This window comes from Dreissena polymorpha, chromosome 2, assembly GCF_020536995.1.
Source record: "Dreissena polymorpha isolate Duluth1 chromosome 2, UMN_Dpol_1.0, whole genome shotgun sequence".
In the NCBI taxonomy this organism is placed as follows: domain Eukaryota; kingdom Metazoa; phylum Mollusca; class Bivalvia; order Myida; family Dreissenidae; genus Dreissena; species Dreissena polymorpha.
In genome coordinates this window covers 9964040-9987072 of record NC_068356.1, presented here as the reverse complement: position 1 = coordinate 9987072, position 23033 = coordinate 9964040, and the positions used below count along the sequence as shown (strand labels likewise).

The 23033-nt window shown below is 32.2% G+C and overlaps 1 protein-coding gene across 6 annotated transcripts in view; it reads right to left on the bottom strand.

The window, feature by feature from the left end:
• The window catches only part of LOC127865825 (uncharacterized), a 182952-nt gene that overhangs the window by 115438 nt on the left and 44481 nt on the right, over positions 1-23033 (bottom strand). For 5 of the 6 annotated variants that reach the window (XM_052405850.1, XM_052405848.1, XM_052405849.1 and 2 more), the window contains exons 2-12: positions 16256-16451; positions 15497-15678; positions 13750-13846; positions 12265-12343; positions 11582-11809; positions 6676-6847; positions 5340-5642; positions 4851-5012; positions 2314-2490; positions 722-916; positions 13-135 (exon numbers count right to left, since the gene is read on the bottom strand). The exons of the other annotated variant lie outside the window; for it this stretch is intronic. In XM_052405850.1, coding sequence (XP_052261810.1) covers positions 13-135; positions 722-916; positions 2314-2490; positions 4851-5012; positions 5340-5642; positions 6676-6847; positions 11582-11809; positions 12265-12343; positions 13750-13846; positions 15497-15678; positions 16256-16451 — 1914 coding nt within the window. The remainder of the gene's footprint in view (positions 1-12; positions 136-721; positions 917-2313; positions 2491-4850; positions 5013-5339; positions 5643-6675; positions 6848-11581; positions 11810-12264; positions 12344-13749; positions 13847-15496; positions 15679-16255; positions 16452-23033) is intronic. 6 annotated transcript variants of the gene reach the window in all.

Sequence of the window (23033 nt, the reverse complement as noted above, 5' to 3'; positions counted from 1 at the left end):
TAAAAAACACACCTGAACACGCGAAATTGCCTTTCAACTGATAACCATTGTTGCATGCGCAGTGATAGAATCCCACGTCGTTATTACACTCTTGTTCGCAGTTGTGAGTGCGGGTATCATTGCACTCGTTCAGGTCTGTACAAATAAAGGTGTGTTTTTTTCAGTTTAAAAGCAAAGTGAATTCAAAATTAATTCTAATTCAAATTGATTAATATGCATATGCTTTCCATTTTTAAATGTCAAGTCGAACAATAAATTGGAGATAAAAGTTTAAAAATCAACAGTGTTAATTTATAGTTGAACATGTATATCGTACTTTTTTGCAAGCCATAAAACAAACAGAATATTTAGATAATACACACCGACTAAGATTAACATTCACTAAAACACTGACTTATACAATTTATATTTATATTCCATTGTATGTAAAGGTTTGTTACAGTATTCACGAATGCATGAATACTTATTTGTTTTTAAAACAACAATAATGCCATTGCGTCAAAACTGTATTCCATTTCTAAGTTTCTATGAAATACAACCCTAAAGAATTAATGACATTTGATATTGTGTTTATAGCGGGTGTTACTATGACAATTGATGATCGACAGTTATTAAATCCAATCGGAACCACAACTGAGTATTTAATAAAATATGTCATGACATAGTTCTGATTCTCAAATGTTATTTACTTTTCTGCATGGGAAAAAATGTGTTTCCATACCACGACAAAATTGGTTCGGTCCAATAATTTCTTCATAAAAGCCGGGAGGACACACAGCACATGGACTCCCATTCCCCGAATAGGTTTTGTTGCAAGTTTCGTTTTTGTAGCAAACGTATTTAGAACACGGGTCTATGTTCATTTCACAAAACAATCCTTCCACAAAACGATTCCGACATTTGCATTCGGCATTGTCTGAAATGTGGTATACATCAATAAAACAGAAATGTGACATACCTCAACAAAATAATATAATGCACTCTCGTCATCCAACTAAATCCATACATTTTCACCTGCTAGAACACGCTAAAGCATCATGAACATAAATGGTTAACGCTTCCAACACTCACTGGCACATTTTTTGTGACAATAAATAAGACTAATTAAAAGAGTAGTTTATTATTCCAACAACATAAATTGGTTTCATCCAAAGAAATGTAAGCATTTGCTATTGTAGAAAATAATTGCTTAACAAAAATTGTCCATATTTCTATCTTATTGAAAAAACAAAACGAATACATGTAATACTAGGTTGGTATACATGTATATAAGTGCATATGCGTTTTAAAACATACATGTTTCAATTGTTCGGACAAATACAAATGTGCCAAAAGTGAATATACAAGTATTCATGTATTCATGCTGAACTGTTTACGTATAGAACTAAGGTTACATACCACAACATATATAATATATATATATATATATAATGTATATTATTATAAGGAAGAAATAATATATACTATATACTGACATTTATGGAAGGTTATGAACGATAAATTGCAATTCATTTACCAATATATTTTCAAAATATCAACGAATCGAATAAAAATGTGAAAACAATATGTCTAAATGGCTGAATATTATATTAATTAATAACAGCTAATAATAACGTGATTATTTATAGTCTGTCCATGCTCATGACAATATGGACCATTTACCTACATATATCGATGAACCACATAAAGCAAGCACATTCGTACGTGTATGGTTAATTTTGAAATATTTCATATTCGATGTACGTACATGCATCACATAAATTCTTGTGTAAAACGACTCACAAAATCAATGTGTGCTTTCGCATGGGGTATAATATTGATATATACATGAACCTGACTATGGAACGAATACTTACATTCTTCGTCATCTGCAATTTGCATTACACAATTGCAAAACAGACAATACAAGAAGTTTCCGACAAAGTCTTCAATACAGTATTTTTCCCATTTACTGATTATACAGTAACTAGTTATACATGTTCTAGAGATTTATTTAAGTTCATGTAAGCAATTAGTTTATCTTTCTTTTTTCCCTTGTTAGAGTTTGAATCGGAAAATAGTGAGGAGTATTTGTTTGCCTGTATGTGAATGTACTATGAGGGCATATATGAACATCCCATTAAGGACTCACATCTGAAACTGTTTATAATCAAATCGGTTGAAAATGATTTTTCTGACGCTGTTTCTAAAACAACGACTTCTTTAACCAATACGACCAAAACACATGCAACAACAATATAGTATACACTGCAACTGTAACTAACAGAAACATTAAATTGCAATGTGTTTGCAGTATGCTGAAAAATAACTCACCATCATCTTCGTTCTGGAATTCACATTCACTTGGATCTTCGCAACCGCAATACCGTATTCGGACGCTGTGGCTGTCTGACATGTTGAATTGATCATACACAATAAATCGTATTGAATTGTCACTGAGGTTCATGTACCGTAACGCTGCCCCAACTGTCCAGTTAAAAACGCCACCAACTGTGGAAACAATAATAGACACGTTTTGGATATTTCAACATAGGTTTTGGTATTAAAGGTCTTCTTTGGGAATGTCTGGACCTCTTGGGTTTATTGTATTCATCATTAATTGTTTAATCGTTTTATTTAATACTTTGGCAAAGCTGATGTATTATGTAAATTATAGCACTGATTCCACTACCTCCTCGTATTGATTGCCGCTTAGAAGGGACAGATAGGTGTTGCTGAGCCCTAACCCCAGAGAGTGCCGGAAAAAAAGGTTAATAAAAAGTATGCTTTTATGGCAAGCGGTCGAGTATAGGAGGCGCAAACTGGAAATGTATCAGTTGAATTTGTATATGTTTTTGTTCTATGGGGTTATAAAGAAATAAGACTTTATCCTGTCACGTGACCTAAAATCACCATATCATTATGAACCGTAACGAATGTCGTGTAATTTCGCCATATTTCGCAAACGGGCGTCACTTCACATATTCCTGTGTATGGACGTAAAACAGCAAAACATTCGACCATAATCAAAACAGGATGGCGGTAATATACGTGAAAGGCTTGATCAAAAGTTTCTTTGGTGAGGGGATAGATATCTAATGTTTGTCGATATACTTTTAAACACATTGTTTGTTTGACCATGAATTGCTTGTGTGCAACCAATCATTTTCAAAATAAAAACTATGAAATATTACTTAAGTAGCTTGCGTTAGCAATATGGAGAGAGAAATATGAACTAGATCGGATCCGATTTGTTTCATATACAAATGATGTTGTGTGTAATGCAAACTTATACTTTTCATCCTTGTAAGCAGTTTATCAAAGATGTGAATGAAATTTTAAGTTTAAAAAAACAACTCAAATTCTCCACTGTAGCATGGTTATTGCAAACTTATTTGTGGCAAATGTGGTTGCATTAACAAGGTAAGCTTAAACTTTTGGTTTTTTTTCTTTTTATTTATGAAAGGTACATCGCAAAAAACGTCTATGCTCAAAGTAAGCTGTTTACCAATGCCGTTTTTTTAATTAATAGACAGACTGTTGAAAAGAGATTAGTTTTCTGGTTTCCCGAGTGGAGACAACAATACGTGCGTATTTTTTTCTTCTTTATTTCACTTGTTGCACCTTATTAACTATCAAAATTGCATCTATATATAAATATAAACGGGACAAGGGACTGAGGGACTCATATATATTGACATAAAAAAGATCATTGTTAATTACTGGTTTCGACAAAAATTGGGGAAACAATATTAAAAGTTGACAACGTGGAATGTCTGGGGATCATTTATTCTTCGGTATTTTGTTCGAAAAAAATGACATTTACCCAATTTTATTCGTATTGAATTATTATGTTTATTCTGAATTAATAGCGACTAAATGATATTGATTACGTGTTAATCAAAGATATGGTGAGTGTTTGATAACATTTTACGTTTATTTTGGACTGGCTGTTGTATTATTTTCGACGTTTTCAGCAGCAATATCAACGATTCACAGTTAGCGGGTCATACACACACACACATTATAAGTAACATACAGTTAAAATTTTGAAATGCAATTCAGTCATGTTTATTGCTTTCGTTTATTGCTTTCGAATTGCAAAGCAATCCAAAAGGTTAGGATTATGCGGTTATTATGATGTGTTCATAGTACACTTGTTCTATTAAAGATATGATTGATATAACAAATGATTCATCGCGCAGTAACAAGTGATAGTTTAAGCTAATTACGGTGTACAAAATAATGTTTTATCGGCCCCTCAGTTAAATCCTAGCTAAATACCAATGACTTATCCGCGACACTAACGTATGAGTATCTATTTCTGCAATTTATATGACATTTAGTAATACTTAGTGTTTTGATTTTAGTACTAATTTAGTGTTTTGATATAATATACGTTGATAAGTATTTTTTTAAATAAGAAAACTTAAAAACGACACCTTAAAAGAGTTTAAAAGAAACATGCTATTTATGATAATTGAGTTCGTTTTTTAATTAAATGTCTTTGATGGTGAACGTAATTTTGATTGACGCAAAAAGTATTCGAACTTCATTAGTACATGGTTCATTAGTATTTAGACATGATTAATTATATATAATAAAATAAATGGATATACAAATACATTAAAACGAATATTTAAAATAAATATAAAAGTCACGTTAAAAACATTTCACATTATGAGACTTTTAAAAACAGTTTAAATATAATAAAACATATGAGTTAATACATAACAACTTATATCCATAGATCATATAGCGATGGAAAACAATAGTTTAGCGTTATTTATGTGTACTAATTAGTAATACGTTTTAACCTTGCTTTATATTCGAACATACTATTCGGTTTCTTTATTACAAATATGAACTACCTATTTCCATTTCGGTTATGTTCGGTGCCACTTCAAATCTTAGACCTGCCCTATTTTCGTCTTGTACATAATCTAATAAATTGTAGATCCATGAGCTGTTTCCTTTATAAATCAGCGTCGTTTCATTGGACATTGATGCCATAAAAGTAGGTGGTTTGTTTGCTACAACAAAATATCATAAGGTAAAAGCTGTAAAGTGAATAATAAAGAAAGTTAATTCATATCTATATATGCCTAGTGTTAACTTCATTTTACGTCATACTTAGATGTTATGTAAACACATATCTGATATGAATTGAAATTACACATGATTATTTTCGTGTAGTCACTATAAATCGAGTATAGAAGTAATCAGTTATTTCAGCACTCGTACAGTCTTAACAAGCTATTAAATTTCCATTTATCATTATTTGAATAAAATAAATGTATATGAAATTAACTGTTCAAATAGTTAACGTAATTATAACATATAATTTTAAAGTGCCATACACTTTCTCTGGAGTTCGTATCGTTGTCTCTCAACCTGATCCTGAATGGCTTTTCCAAGTGTGGTATTGCATGTCCTTGCAATGGTGAGCATGCATTCCTTGTTGGTTTGATTATCCCAGGAATTTCGGCAAGTATTTTCAAACGCAGGTATCATAGAAGTATTGCACTCCTTAAACAACTCATTGGGTTGGTCTAATAAATTTTCAAGGAAACGAGGTGTCGATTTTGTGTTGTAAAAGTTGAAGTCTTCTCCAGTGAGATTGTACCAGAAATTAGACGAGGTTGGATTGTTCCTGAGAGACCCTGCAAAGATAAATGTGTTAAGTGTAACACCTGATCGTATTAAAATTTGATCTACACTTAAATTGTGGTAAACTATCTTAAGTAAAACATAAAGTCACGTAACACTGAAAATTGTTTTTACTTAAATGCATAATTATTATTCACTTGATAATTTCCTAACCATTATTAAGTTAATTTGCCTTGATTTTATGTGTTTTTCTGAGTATAATAACCTAGGTTTTCAATATGATGAGTCCTTATCAATGTTTATTTAAATATGTATACGCTTTGTTTTATGACTCCCGAAATCGAAACGTATTCACCGCATTAACGTTTGTTTACATGCAAACATCAAGCTGTGAACCAGACTTTCTTTTGCGGTAAAGTAGGCCATAAAATGTTAAACATAAAGTAAAGGAAATATATTCCATTATTTTAAGAAAATGTAAGTATATTTCTTCCACGATGCTTTATGTTTCTGTATTTCAATTAAAAACATAAAATTAACGATATATTTTCCAAAGTACATATTGTGTGTGACTATATTCAAAACGTATTCATCTTGTCAATCATCAACCCTAAAGAAAAACAGTCGGTTAGTAATATGTAGTAACCATCGTGCGCATTAAATAATACGAATAACCAACAGGTTTAAATTTATCAAATTATTTTAACAGAATAATTTATGAAGTATATATTTAAGTTAATTAGGCATATACATATGGAGCAATTTGTCAAATGATTTTCCTTCTCTTACATATCACATTCTTACAAAAACCATATATCAGTAAAATACATAAACAAAATTGTTGTTATTTTGACGCATTTGCATTTATTATTGCTTTATTTTTATTTTGACGATGAGCTGTTTATGCTTAAGTCGTAAATACACTATCTGTCTATTTCTTTCAAAAGACAGAAGCAGACACAGCTGTTAGCTTCTTTTTTCCGTATCAGAATAAGTGCGCCTTAGTTACATACCGTTAGTTAGTGCCTTATTTATTACGCGACAAATTACACACAATAGAAGTACAATACTATGCTGGATACTAACATGTCTCTCCGTATTCGAACATTAAAGACTCGCTACTATTAACGGAGTATTTCGTGCCATTAGGTACGACGTAAAATCCTCCATGTACATTTCCCGCCAAACCTGTCATGTTTGCGAGTTTTTGCGTCGACACAATTTTAATATTCATGAATCCGTTGTCGAGGGTAATAAACTGAAAAATAAACAAACCCAGGTACGTTGTACATACATCTTGTTAAATATTATAGTGTGTTCTTTTTCGCGAAGCAAATGCTCATGAAAATTGATGTACAAAACAAACACAAAATCAAATAAGCAATCTAACAAAATATCTATTTATTTATATGACCTTATTATACACATGTTCATCCTTTCAAGATTTTCATGCATAAATTAAATGTAGTGACAAATGTATTGTGTAATTATTCATTAATGTTTGCGTTTCCTGTATAACAAGAAGGTCACAACTATGCTTAGCTGAGCCATAGGCCCAAATTGGAACAGTTTATGAGACGCTGGCCTTGTTGCATGAACTGTAGAATGTGTGCCAATACGGGCCCACATTCAGTTGAGCTTCGACGCACATTTATTAAACGTTTAAACGGCATAATGGAAAATAATTTAACGGGCAATAAAGTTCATTTGTTTACTTCGCACTTACGGTAACTTACATACACGATCAAAAAACAACAACATTTTAATATCAAAATAAGGTTATATTGATGAACTATGTAAAACTTTAGTTCATGATTTTCGCGGTGTCTATCTGATATGAATCTTACGGGAGACATACTTTATGAGCAATATTATATTATGTATTTACAAACATATTAATGAATTCATATTGCCAGTCACATTAATAAATTAAAGTTAGGAACAGATATTAAGCTGACAACAGACCTTGCTGCCTCATGGGGATGGGGTAATTTTCGAGACTATGCTTTTATGAACGTACTGGACTTAAGATTGTGTTTGCTGATGGTTTAAGAATGGTGGTTGGTTATCGTGTAGGTCAAATTTTTATCAATAAAGCACTAAAGCACTTAACCGAGCGATGCGTAACCGACACAATCGAGATATCTACTTTTATTATGCCATACATGTATAAAAGACAAAGGTCAAAAATAAAATTGTAAGTCAAAATATGGCTTGTACAAGATCTATTTTCCCATGTATTAAAAAATAAAACAAGACAAAATTACTAACCCAATTTTAATAGAGCGTGTTCGCGGATTTAAACATAACGTGGAATAAATTTACCGTACATAAATTGATGTGTCGCATACCTATATCTCCCTTTTTAGCAATTAATATCTAAATATTAAATGACAAACAATAGAACATTTTCCCTTAAATGTTATTAAAATTTAATTGGGCTCTAAACTTCCAACGCAATAAAGGATGTTTGAATACCTTTTTTACATATTCTAATCAACATAAACCTCACACAATGACCGGATGGTTATTTTCAAGACGAATTTCTTACTTTAGGGTTACATTTCGGAAAAAAGAAAATTGTTTAAAGTAATTGTTCAATCTCTGACTGAATCATTCGGTTATTTTCAAGACCGATGTCTTACTTTAAGGTTAAAAGTTGGACAAACAAAATTGTGTTTAAGTCATTGTCTAATCTCTGACTACATTATTGAGTGACACATATTAAAAGAACATTAATCATAACGTTAATGAAAAATTGGTAAGAACATGGTTACATAAAGAAGTGGTTTGACGATCCCCAGGGATTGTTATATTTATGGAAGATATCATTCAACATACCAATTCAGAGGGCCTAAATATTTCAGAGTATACAATCAAAATTTTGAAATGTTTTATGTCGTTTATTTGCGTATTGTTGCATAAACGCTATCTATAATGCCCTCTGGCGGGCAGCAGAAACTTGGCAAAAGAAGGGCTTGAACGGGAGAAATCGTGTATTAACAAGGCGATTCACGTGCCGTTCAAACCCTGTTATGTATTTTTCATATCCATAAACTGGTCCACGCGCCGTTACTTCCCATTTTTCATTGGATTCAATGAAGTTATTATGAACTTTGTTAATAACTCCAGCCTTCGACGACTTTCCAAGCATAAATGGGGAGCTGAATAAGCACCAGATTCCTCATGCATGCAGGGATAATGGCGATGAATATTTCAATGCACTTTTCAAATGATACCATCTGCACTCTCTTGACCAACAGCTTTATTTATTGGCAACGTCAATGAAGTTAAGGTTATTTACTCAACACTTTCAAAAGACTATGCTGTAAATGTAAGTGTTTATGTACCTTCAACGTTCCTGCTGTATGCTTGAAATACTTCAGTGACCATATAATGGCAGTATTAATTTTTAATTTAATTTGTAGAAAATTTAGTTGGAACGAAATAAGATAGACCTGTACGAAAGAAACATCTATGAAAACAACGACTTATTCTGACGATATATTTATCCGTCACGACCAGTAAATTCCTAAATAATTCCTCATTTCTAACTTTGCACGGCTGCATTTCAACTTTGCATTAATCCACTGTTTAAACGCATTTCAGATCGAAAACTGCCTATCCGAAAGTAAAGCCGCGTCATTTCTGATGATGACCGAGTGAGGCATAAGTGAAACACAACCTTAATTTGTATTTGACGTTATTTCAAATAATCAAATTATTTTGTCGATGTCGAATGAACAAGACATATTGTTTTCAATGTTATTTTAATTTATTTTGGTGTGTGTAATTTGTGAATGCATTAATAGCGAAAATACACATTTTCTATAGCATAATCATTTGCGGGCGCTCTCAAAATCCGTGGTCCTCTGTTTAAATTGTAAGGCATTTGACAATATATCCAGTTCAAATGTATTAAAAAAAGAAAAATAAGTGAACAAAAAAGCATTGATCAATGAAGTGTATTATTTACATGTATAGTTTGTTTCCGTTCAACCTACCTGCTTTAATTCACATTCATTTTGATGATATGAGATTATATTTAAAATGCAACATGTATGATATATATTTATATAAATTATACTCAATCAATGTTTTAAATAAATACATTTGTCGTCAAGGTGATGTTCTCTTGACAAACCACGCAACAAATTCAAACATATAACAATCCTCTTAAAGTATCGTTCTACAAGTGCAAACCTATTGTGCATTGTGTGGTAAGGACACTTAATTAAGTTCACATTTTTAAATATGGCGTATGATCTATTGTATCATATATTGTATGGTTACACACAATATGTACACATTTTGTCAATAGTGTTTGGAATATAAAGTTTCTATTACATCAGAATACAATTGATTCTTTAAGGACGAGTGTTTCTGTTTAGGGTTCCCTTCTCAAAGGGGAGGCACCTACCAAATAACCAACACCTTCTGCACAGCCGACTTGCACCATGCTTATTTAACAATTGGTATTAAGAACAAAACAGAAAAACATGTCCTGTAAATTTCTATAGGTTTGGTGGTAAAACAACTAGCTGCATAAAGTAAATTTGCAAGAAAATGGCAATACTGCAAGTGCAGAATGTCCGGTGTAGTTTATTATCTAATTTATCCAATAGTGTTTGGTTATATAAAATTATTGGAAGTACAGTCAGGTATGTATTAAAAAAACAACAATACGAATGTTGACCCGTAATAGACGGCGGATTTTAAGGTAGCTATATTAAACTATATTAAACTTACGCTACCGAAAAATTAAACAATGCTTATTTTTTTACTTGAGTATAAGATCTTTTATTGAGATGTAATTGATCTTTAAGTGAGAGGTCACGTATAATATGTTTTTTTTATTAACACATGAGATAATTGCCTTCATTTCGAATGTTGAATTATTGAGTATTATAATTTTCTTAATTGATTCGTACATACTCATTCAATTCTACTGAAATGTATTTTTCTGAACATGAAAAAATCGGCATTGTCTACGTAATTTTCATGGTAACAGATTATTTTTGAAAACAAAATACCCTTGTAATAAATTGACCGTCTTAACGTTTAACTTGAACTTATATAAAATAAATATTGATAGGTATATTTACATAATGGTTTTGTAAATATTTTATAATAAAAAAAAACATAATGAGGTCTAAACTCGCCCTATGTCGCACACTGACATGTACATCAACCGATTTGTATAACATAGTCTGCGGTGTGTATGGCACTATTTAAAACGGACTTCAGTGAAATTATCACTGACATGTATTTTAAGTCAAATATCTCTCGGGGTTGATATTTGTGTGCTGTATATACCATGGGAATATTATAAAGACTTATTGTTTAGTAGACTATGACTCTGGTGGTATTTTGGCATGAAGAATATGACCGCCTCGATCCGTAAATTTCCCGCATATGACATTTGTGTTACATTTAATAGCAACAGTTTATCTAATTAAAGTATTATTAGTGGCTTCTATATTTGTTTCTTTGTTTTCAAACTATTTTTTGCGGTATTTATTGAATTGAGATGCAATTTCTCAGCTGATGTCGCTCGATTGGTTTTGTTTCGATTATCTAAAAATAGGCTATTTTGACAAGGTATAATCTGTCAGGTGTGCCGACGATTTAATTGGCACATACATAATTACGAGGTCAACCTCGTCAATCCTTATTTCCGACGTACATATGTAACACCACATTATCGATTTGTATGTTATATGTAACGATGATTGCAATCTAAGACTTGTGAAATGTACTGTTCTCTAAGATTTATAATTCAAATCAAAGTATGATTTCAACGTTTAAGGACATTGACTTGCATTGATATATACAGTTAAAAATAACGGGAAAAAATGTGCATGGATGGTTATTCATAAACATGTATTCACATCGCTTCACACTAAATTCCCAACGATATTACACTCACGAAACGTACTAATCAAACGAGTTTTATACACAAAAAGAAATACCGAAATAAATAACAACTTACCGCTTTAACATTTGCTAGCTTAACTTGCGGAATAATTTGGAAACCCAAGGGAGATGGCGGTTTTAAGCAGATGACCGTGAACGCTTTCGTTATAATTGGCGGTCGACCAGGAGTACAGATGGGGGGAGTGCTTGTCTTGAGGCTACCATTGTTATCGTAAAGGTTCAGATTCAAACTGGTTCTATTAAATATGACATGGATCGACTCCCTTTGGCTTTGTTCGTAATTCTAAGAAAAGAAAACAAATACGTGCATGCTTATAATACGGATATTTTAGGCAATCGGGATAGGCATTTTTTGTATAGGAAAAATTGTTCCCCGAAGATAATACAACAGTACCTCCCCACAATCCCTCTATGAACTTTGTTGTTTACATGAATTAAATTTATTGAACATGAGCTCATCAATATGTTAACCATTTCGAAACAATTCATACAGCACCGCTTTTACTGAGTGTTAACTAAAATCGAATTCTCAGACGAAACATAGGTCCACAACACGCGTACTCTTAGCAGGGACTGGTATGCGTAATTTCACAACGGAAAACGAAAGCAGAAATGATACATGTTAATATGTAATAAATCATATTGAAGTGTTTCGCAATCAAACTTCTCATACATTTTTTTTGAAAGATAGACGGCTAAATATTTAAGCTTATAATAATTCTTTACTGACCAACTTACCGTAAACACAAAAGCAGTAAAAAGTGTCGAATCATTTGAAGTGGGTGTCAGGTAATCGGTACGGGCCTGAATTTCAAATCTGAAATCACATGGTTTACCTTAAATAAATTTATAAAAAACGAACTTATTTAAGTATGCATATGTTATTTAACATTGAAAAAGTATTTATGAGAAACTACTGTTGGTGGTTTGAGTATAGAGAGTTGATCTCGCAAGGAAAAGACAATCAAAAACTAGCCTCGCGACGTGATTGTCATGTCGAGCATGATCATTAGTTTATCATTGTTTTTAATAAAGAATTCCTTTAAATGCATGCTAAACCTTCTTTAAAATAAAACGCGCATTCGGAAGAATTGAAACGGCTTTAAATAATTAATAAAATAATTAATTATTAAAAAGGGCTTTTCTGGATTTTGATTGGTTGTACATTACCCTGTTTACCTGGAAGCTCTCATGAACAAAAATACTCCATTTTTGAAAATGTTTGCAGTAATAAAAATATACCCTATTATTTCACCCGAGCAACATCATGCAATTATGTTTTCTGTCAATTTCATTGGGACAGTTTCAAACGGAAATATACAGTTGAGCAACTTAAATCTTTAAGCTAATTTCAACATCTGTATTAAACAATTTCGCCTCAACTAAGGAGATAAAGCTATAAAGAAAACTATAAACAAGTATCCGAAACATTTACTTCCACTACTCTTTCCCGGTACACCGAAAAGCATCAGCTCACTCCAATTGATTTAATACTCTGCATTAACAGCAACAAAATGAGCAAATACTCTAGTCGACTGACAAAAATTTTAATTACACAAAACAACACTCGTACATTTACCGAACGTTGTCTGTCTCCTAAAGCTTGATTTTAATATTTACGTGATCTTTGATATTAAAAAATCACTGCCCGATCAAGTATTTTGCCACAAATGATGAATGATTTCTTTAAACAGTAATGCCGCTTTGTTCATGTATTAAATTTTATCCCATGGCGCATTAATGAAACCCCATCCGATAAACAAAAGTAACTGATCGACTAAATCTTGTTTTTAACAGCGGTCAGGCACAATATCATGACATCATTTCTTTTGTCTAATGTATTTTTATGTTTTTTTTAAGCCATTTTCTTTTTAGTACTTAAGTACTTAAGAACTTAAGGGAGAACAATGCAAACAGTATAAAATTAATGTAATAGCGTTAATTGTTGAACAAAAGTACTTTGTCTGGACGTTAATCTAAACCACTCTTAAAGGCTCGTGGTTTATAAAATTATCTGTCTAAGACACTTTCCTAAAAAATCCTTATAACCGAAGCTCAGTACTAAAACACTTGTATATACCACTAACACTCAGTTGATGTAGATCTACACAATTTAATGAAAAATTTCAACAAAACATCACCACAAACAACGCCAATGCATATTTAAAGTATACACGTGCATCTAATTAGTTCTCAACAAGTCTTTAAGTTACTTAATCTTACGTATTATTCGATTTCAGGAAAACGTATTCTCCGTGTCCGTTGAAAGAATATGACGTATTGCTAACGGTTTCTATTACTGGATCACCCCACGAATAAGCTTGAAAATAAAGAAAGAAAATATATAAAAATGTAGCTCTTATAGTACACACAGTGATATATCAGTGACTTTTAATACAAAACGTCATAAAGCTCGTGTTATTTGATAATGTAACACAGGAAGGTAAACTGCATCAGAAAATGTCATATTATGAAGCAAACAACAAAAGCCTTAACGAAAATTAGAACAATAATTTGTTCACATTTATTTTAAGCCTCGGTCACATCCCACCCACTGCGTCATACGTAAACCTCAGAACAGGTGCATTTTTGGAGAACGCAAGACCAACGCATCCTTTTTATGAAAACTTGTAACTTACAAACGTTCACCGAGTGGTTACGCGTCGTAACCTCACGATATTCGCACGATGAATGTTTTTCAGAATCACTTTAGTGGGCATCAGTATGATGCGTTTGATATGAGGGTCCTGTACATCGGACACACCTCAGTCGCAATGCAATGCGTTAATCTTGCGATGTTCATACATTGCAATCGTGGTCGCACTGGTGACGCAGTAAACTCATAAGTTCATCGCAAATAAGTAGCCTTGCGAAACATTAACTGTGCATCATGTGTATATTTTGAACACAGAAATGCCTGGTTCTTTAAAGTGTTTACTGTTATAACTGGTTGACTGTTCAAGAATGTCATCGCGTGGGAAAACGTTAATAGCGTATAATTTCTCATACCGTCGTAAGTGTTCGAGACTAATTTGAACAAAAGATAAACATCCGCTGAAAAGATCAAATGCAAAAGAGCAGGGCATATCATCATTAGGTAAATAGTCGCCATGTGACTTTTGTATCAACAATAATGTGTAAAATGTGTAATGCAGCGGCCATTTTTCTGCCCTGGAACATCGAAACGACGTTAGCGTTGGCAATCTTTATGGTATGTGCAGCATTGTGTCCTAATGATTGAAACTTTATTTTTGAGCACTTTTATATGTAAACATTTTAATCAAAAGAAGACGCGATCAATTCATTGTAAACATGCGTCTACCATCGTTGCGGTGACCGTAAGAACAGCAATCAACATGCGACTATTGCATGTCAGTCGCACGGTGACCCACTAATTTTTCGTACAACGTCGGGATAATTTCACGTAAACTAACGAACGGTGGATGTACATTGTATGCATGATGGGCGCAAGTGTTTCAAAACTACATGTAAAGACTTATCAACTTTAGCGGTTAAGCTAATATAAGTAGCGTCGTTGGCTGCGTCATTGTTATTTTGGAGAAGACGCACGTGCGCTTGTTACAAGTCTTGTTACGTCATCTCGACGTAAGGTTGTGACTTAGGCTTAAAAAATAAACGGACTTGTTTAGAGTTATGTAAAATGACACTTTTCCACAATATAAGGCATTGTTTTCAAATAAGAAAAGTTATACTCATAAATTACAAAATGTAAGAATTATGGTTCCTTGCTGAAACATAAGCTGATTTTGCTTAAGCACAAAGAGTTTTGGGGGTTCGATCCGGCAAAGATTTTTTTTTCTTGATTTAATATATATTTTAAAAAAGATTACACATGTTATAGTTTCTTTACTTAATACATTGAATGACTTTTTTAAGCTACAATATGTGAGCAAATTCAATAAAACGATTTTGACAAAACTGAAATTGTTATGCTATTAAAAGTAGTTACCTGATAGTTGATCCGTGTACCGCTTGCAGTTGTATGACTGAGTAATGTTGTAAAACGTCTTGCACAGTAATTTATTGTTATTGTTACAACAGCCGTCGTGGATTGCATTGATTGAATGTTCAATTCCATCCAGAATAACAAATCCACCATCACGATATCCAGGCAGCAATAGGCCAGTCGTGCTACATTATACAAGATTTTTATAATATATGAAAAGATCTGTTTATAATTTGTTTCATTATTTGTGAAATTCTGAAAGTAAATACGAACAGTGAAGATACATGTAACTGCAAACATTTAACAACTCCACTCACTCAATACTTTGATTTAACCATGCTTAATATAATAATCAAATGAAAATGATGCTTCGGGCAGCACCGGCAGCAGGACGTATTTCTCATGAGCTGTCCGAAGCCAGTCTCGCGTTCGCTCGTAAATGTTCGGATATCGTCGCAGGAAATTTACATTCAATTTATTGTCACATAAAACAACACAACTTTAGTTTTCGAAATATTTTACGAAATATTCGTTGACTTAGAGTGTGTATTGGGCTAAAAGTGCAACGTATAGCCTTATTATTAAATAAACGTCCATATCTCAAGCAAGCAAATGACTCTAAATACATAGTAATTAAGATGTCCATTAAGAAACAATATCCGATTATAATATTTCAAAATAACCAAAAAATAGTTTCAAGTAAGCTATGAAAAAATGCAACAGCAATGAAAAGTACGTGTTTCGTGTATCGGTATTCTGTACCTGTAACAACATCTCTGCTTGACACCATCATTATACAGCCATTCTTCATAGCAATGCCCGACCTTTTCAAATATGGCGTCTTGTTGCATATCGTATTCCGCGCATGCGCAAGGGGTTCTTGCAGCCTTCTGTGTGGTGATAAGCGAAATGAGATTCTTATCTTGAAGAAATTTTTCACAAATGTATGTAGCTGTGCCTGAAATAAGATTTTAAAAAAATCTTAAACCACAAATGACAGAAAGGTTAACACAACATACCTAATGGTTGAGGTAGATTAACCCAACACACCATTTACATAATTCTAAAATGTTTTACATATTTTACTTTGATAAAAATAGCAATAATTAATAATAAATGTTACATGAATGCATAATGTAAATATGATAAGGCAAAGAAAGGTTACCCGTTTTACTTAAAATGTAAAATATAAATACTTTATGCAAGGATTACTATTGAATAAAAAGTGCGTCATTTGCAATTTAGATAAATTTGTTAATAACATCTTCACATTTTTTTTACATTTTATAATTGCGACGTGTTGGGCCAAAAAAATGTTGGAGTTTCAAAATGGGATGGTGATAACACTTATATGGGGTTTTGTTCAAATGGTAGATGAGACCTTGCGGGGTTTGCTAAGACTGTCAAATACAAGCCAAGGGAAAAAGAGGTTCCATCAGCGGGAAGTTAAATCGTACCATCATTACTAGATCTCTAGCGATGACAAGTCATCAATGGCCAACAAGAACAGGAAAACTTTGCGTGTGGAAATTAGCACCATAAGTGAAAATGTGTTTGTCTTGGTGGCTCAAACACACATGATCCGAATCTGTTTTAGAAACTTCGCACGTGTCATTAATATCTCCTTGTGACTATAATAGATATTATGGTCTCTTAGTTTACATATAAGATATTAAAATATTCCTGGACTCACAGACCACTTTTTCTTAACAAATTAGATCATGATATGTAAGACGAGCATATGATCATAATATATTTAAAGGAAATTATGTGCACTAAAGATGTGACTTATTTTCAAGTAAAATATATTTATGAAAAATCATATATCAATAGACGTAATCTCGGTAAGGTATGTATTAAACACAAGTACTTGGATTTCGTCTTAGAATCTTTGACACGAATATTATCTCTCACCAAAATTAATGCAGATTGATGGGACTAAATCTTAGACATAATTGAAAAAAGAATCACTGATTTTCACTTCGTCAAACGAATGGATTAAGTTAAGCCAACAACTTTGGTTAAAATGTACCATTCCTTGGCCAAACATACATTTCGATTGTCATTATCTAGTATATAACGTTTGAATCAAAACGACATTGTCAGATCAATTCAATTCATTGAAGTTTTGGTTTAGCAAATAGTCTTACAATATATCAGACTCATCTGTGTCGTGAAATCGAATTCGTATGAGGACATTGTACCGCATGACGTAAAATCGGATAGTGTTGTCCTTGCTTTTGCATTTTGCATACACAATGTCTATTATATTTACAAAAATACTTTGGCATAAAATGTTTAATTATAGCCTAAAATATTAACAATGCAATCTTTATGAAGAATTATGGGAAGGAAACATGTATTTGAATCATGGTGTGTCGTAAAATATACCTCTCTCTTATCACGAAATTGAGCCGCTTTCGTTAAAATCAATAACTTTAATTGCATATGTTTTCAATTAACTTTTTGAATATAAAGACATTAAAGGGACATTTTCACGTGTTGGTAAATTGACAAAATTGAAATAACTGTTTCAGATTTGCACATTTTCAATGTAGTTATGATATTTGTGAGGAAACCGTAATACTGAATATTTACCATGCTCTAAAATATCCATGATATGCATCTTTTGACGAGCAAAGAAATCTGCAAATTACAACGCAATTTTTTGTAAAACTATATGGATTGCTTCGATAAAGTATACAATACATCACTCACTGTATTTACATGGATCGCCGACCAGTCTAAGCGTTAGAATTTTACTTAAAGGGTCAGTGGTTCGAGCCCACTAGAGGGTTGTTTTTATACTTTCTTTAATTTTATTCATATTTTTACTGGAGCTTTTAAGATCCAATGTTTACATGTATCAATATAAATTATTTATATGCAAACTTCAATAAATGCTAAATCAGTAAAAAGGTCCCTTTAAATACTCTTATATATACCAAATGAGTGAGCATTATCTATCTAAACTATGTGGATTGAAGCAGACTATTGTATCTAAAAATTACAGATTGATGGAGACTACAAAGTCCCTCAGCGTTGAGTTGTTAATATGTCTAATAAACATGTCCAGGAGGTGCGAATGAAGCCATAAGAGTTAACAAACTGACAGTATCGTAGTATAAAATATTAAATTTGCTCCTATCTTATCTCACAACTTGATTTCAGTAACGATGACAGAGAACAATTTCAAAAGCCAAAGTCGATCATTTGTTAATGATTAATTGGCAAATAAATTGATATGTGGCATTTATCAATTATAAATAAAAAAAATTGTTTCGAGGAAGCCGCACTCCTCAGAAATCAATCATTTTCAACGTGTACTAATTGACTTTTTACCTGCAATTGAATGTTATACGATGGCAGCCAACTTATTGTCTGCAATATCTATCAGTATTGTAGAATCTTACTGGTTGAATAAAAATATTATTTTACGAATGTTTGTTCTCACACGATGATGATATTACGATTGAATGAAATTGATCATTTTTAGGAGTGAATCAGGTGTTAGTTGTGGCTTAAATGTACAACAATGACTAGACGTGTTTGTACTTTTTATTATTTACTGGCATAAATATGTTTTAAAAAACATGTATATTACTTGATTTAGCGAACAGGATATCATATTTACGACACAATACAAATTTTGATACGATTATAATGTATATTATCAAAGTAAAACCGATTATATACAATCTGCATGCTTCATTTACAATAGGCATGAACTACGAAAATGGATTATACACAAAAAGTTCAGATTAACAACACAACTATGAATAGAATATTAAGATAACACAAACAATTAAGCCAAGTAAACACATTTGTCAAATGCCTCATGAAAATGGATTTAACAAGTATTATACTTCTTATTCATGCGTTTACTTTAACATAGAAGTCTTATAACTACCCCATGCATTTCTTTATTTGATTCACTTGTTGTGATTGCGTACATATTTAAAGCTGATCGTAGTCAAGCTCTATGACCCTGCACAAATTGGGATAACTTCTTTTTTTTCGCATTCACAAATGGACTTTAAAATTTACCCATGACTATAATAAAGCAGTTGCTATTTAAATGTATCATCACGAGGTAACAAATAGTAGTGTATTTATTGGTATATAAGCGTGTTCAAGGTTTAAGAAATATGTTTAGTAAGTATATGTTCTATTTAATATTCCCAGAATGATTTAGTAATTGATTCATCTGAAATGTTTTAAATGTGCATGAATTACTGTCCGACAAGCCCATTTTAATAGGAGTGACTCTGTTCCAAATATACTGTGGAAAAGCCTTATTCGAGTGTTACTGGGGGAATTTTCCCATGTATTATCCCATGTCACCATGTTTAAAATGTTATTGAACTTTGTCTTTGACGTGATGGTATTTCAAAATTCCGTTCATACATATTGCATGATCTCATGATTACATGTTATATATATGTCGACGCAATATATACATGTTCTATGTACTTATTTTACTTTATATGTTTCACTATTTTAATGACGATACAGGTACATTGTGCATTAGGTGGTACACGTTAACAAACGGTTCTGTGACATCGTTTAATGATTTAAGTATGATGTTTTCATATGCACTACTATCGCTGTCAAAGCATTTTTGCATTGACTGACAGATGCAAACATAACGATGCAACAAAGATAAGCTATGACTAAAATGCTATGTGCATGTCATCTAATAACACTGTCAAATAATTAACGCTGGAAGAGAATATTTAAATACCATTAAACACTGCAATTGTATTACTTTTACATTCAGACTTTGCTCTATACATGCGTAATGATGCATATCGATTTAAGCTGTATCACACCAGTACTTCACATTAATTTATTTGAATATTGTTTTTGGAACGAAACCATTGTACCCATAAATGAAGTAACATTATGATCTTTAGCATAGGTTACGATATTCTAATCATGTTTAACTTTGTATGAACTTGTCTTTTCAAAAATTGACGTTAAATGAACTATTCGATCGTTTGTGCATAACTCATGTTTAAACACGAACATATTTTCGCTGAAAACCGACTAATCATAATCAGTTGTACTTGTTTCTATTTTGGGGTTTTAATATCGTTATCACTGTTTCAGCTTCAATGCAACTATCTCATTATCATTTCATCGAACACTAGTCCCCATTTTTAAAGAATGAAATATATCTTATATGTTGTACGAACAAGCGCACATTTTCCCACCGAACTCCTATCATCGCTTTGATAAGATAAATGCACGATGTGAGCACGATTTGAGATAGTGCGAACATTTGTTATGTCTTCTAATATTAGCATGTCCTAAATACAGTCAGACTTTATAATGATTGATACTTATGAACGAACATATCATGGGTTGGTTCAACGTTTGTTCTTCCTGATTGAGTTCAGGCACGCAAATTGAATTGATGAATGGATGATTCATATTATCGAATTACGGGTCCCGTGTTCGATCCTTTGTCAAGTGGCGTTTTTTGTGATCCTTCTAAAAACACCAAGTACTGGATCTGTCCAGGAACAAACTCCAGAGCGTCACTTGTTTAAGTATTCGCTTCCAGCGTACCATACATATATTTAATCAAAAGCGAATAACAGTGGGTTTGTTAATTTCTTAAAATCATGTCCATAATTGTGGCTGATTTGTTTTCTGTGTATTGTTTTGGTATTGTGGTTCGTTTGTCTTTTAATTATATTATTATCATTTTATGTATGAACTTATTTCAATGTTGTACACTAATTAATGTAAGTTGTAGTAGGTTTGATATATTTTAAAGCAAATAAATGTTAGGCCGAGCAAAGAACGATGTGATTCACCTTTATGAATGCACGTTATTAAGATATATTTAAAACTAATTAAATCTGTTAAAGACAGTCTATTGGTCAAAGAATCTTTACATAAACGTACTTGTTTGTAACTATGTTCAGATGTGTTCAAGTTTTCTTAACCTATATAACTTACATGTTTTGTGGTAAATGTTTGTGGTGAATATTTGTGTTGATTGTCGAAATTTGCACCGCATTATTTACCATGTTAATGCTATTGGCACGAAGAGTGAAAATTATCTACATTAACAACGTTGCTCAACAAGAAAACAATTACTATTCAATAGAGAAGCTCATAGCTCGTCACCATTTTATGTTTATCGTAAAACGAAAAAATACAAAGTTGATATTGACAAGCGAATAAGTCGGTTTTTTGAGCATAAAGCTGCCTGTATACAGGTCAACAAGTTTTATTCAGAATTCGCTTGCGGAGTATATGATTAACATTTAAAAAATCAAGATTTCCTAATGAATTTAACTAAATGATAACACATGACATGACAAATGAGTATAAGTGGTATTATATTTTGGAACTCCTTGGGCGCGCGCATGCTTATATGGCGAAATACATTAATCGGTATAAGACAGGCGAAAAACTTTCTTTGTGTAGCTACATATCACTAAGTACGGGATACTCAAAATGCTTGTTTACACGTACTGATACATGTACACGTTCTGTACCTCATATCGTCTTTTAAATACTTTCTACTAACTGTACAAATGCTTACTTCCCTAGTTTTGTTGAGCTCACCAATGAAATGAACAAGATGATACAGTTACTTGACACTATATAAGAAAGATGGCACGTTTATTGCAACATTGATTTATTCTTGTTCGATCGTTTATTGACTTGTATACTATATCTCTAAGAATATAAAGAGGATTATTTGTACAGAAATGACAACCCGTCGGAAATGCGTAACACAGTTTCCAAGACCAATGGTATGGACATTTACATTCTACATTTAGTTGCAATTCTATCAGTACAATCAATAATTATGAATGCCTATATGGTGATGACCCTCTAAAGCTGATGGTGACACTGTAACTACTTGCTTAAATGTTTTTAGCACTGCGTTGTTAATACCGACACATTGCTAACAAATATCGTGTGATGGATAATTAGATAATTAGCCATCCAAATTGCAGATTCATAGATAATTTAAAAACATTCAATATATAAAATTATTGTATCGATTTTAAAGAACCTCAATTCAATGAATTGATAGTTGTTTGTATAGTTTGCTTGGACTCCAAGTACGAAATATAATATGTGTTAGTTTGCTTTTTATTAAACATAGTTTTATTGTTGCTATATGAAATATTTAGAAAAGAACGATACTTGACCATTCACTAAGAGATTCTATTTTTCTGGAGATAAATCAAACGATATGTAAACGAAAAATGATTAAACTACGTTTTAGTACAAAATATCTTATTCTGTCTATATATACATAACGTATCATGGGGAAATGTTCTTATTTTGTTATGATTAAGCCCGATACTGTTGTTTTTTGTACTGAACACTTTCGTTGATTTACTTTTACATCCTTAAAAAAAAAGTCTGCAACATATTTATAAAATAGAGTCTGGCTATGAGGTTTTCCGGGTATACTTCATTCTTCATAGTTAGGGGTATTGATTTATGTGGTCAAGATTTTTCCCGATAATTGAGAACTAAGGAATCCGATCTAGATGTTGTGTAC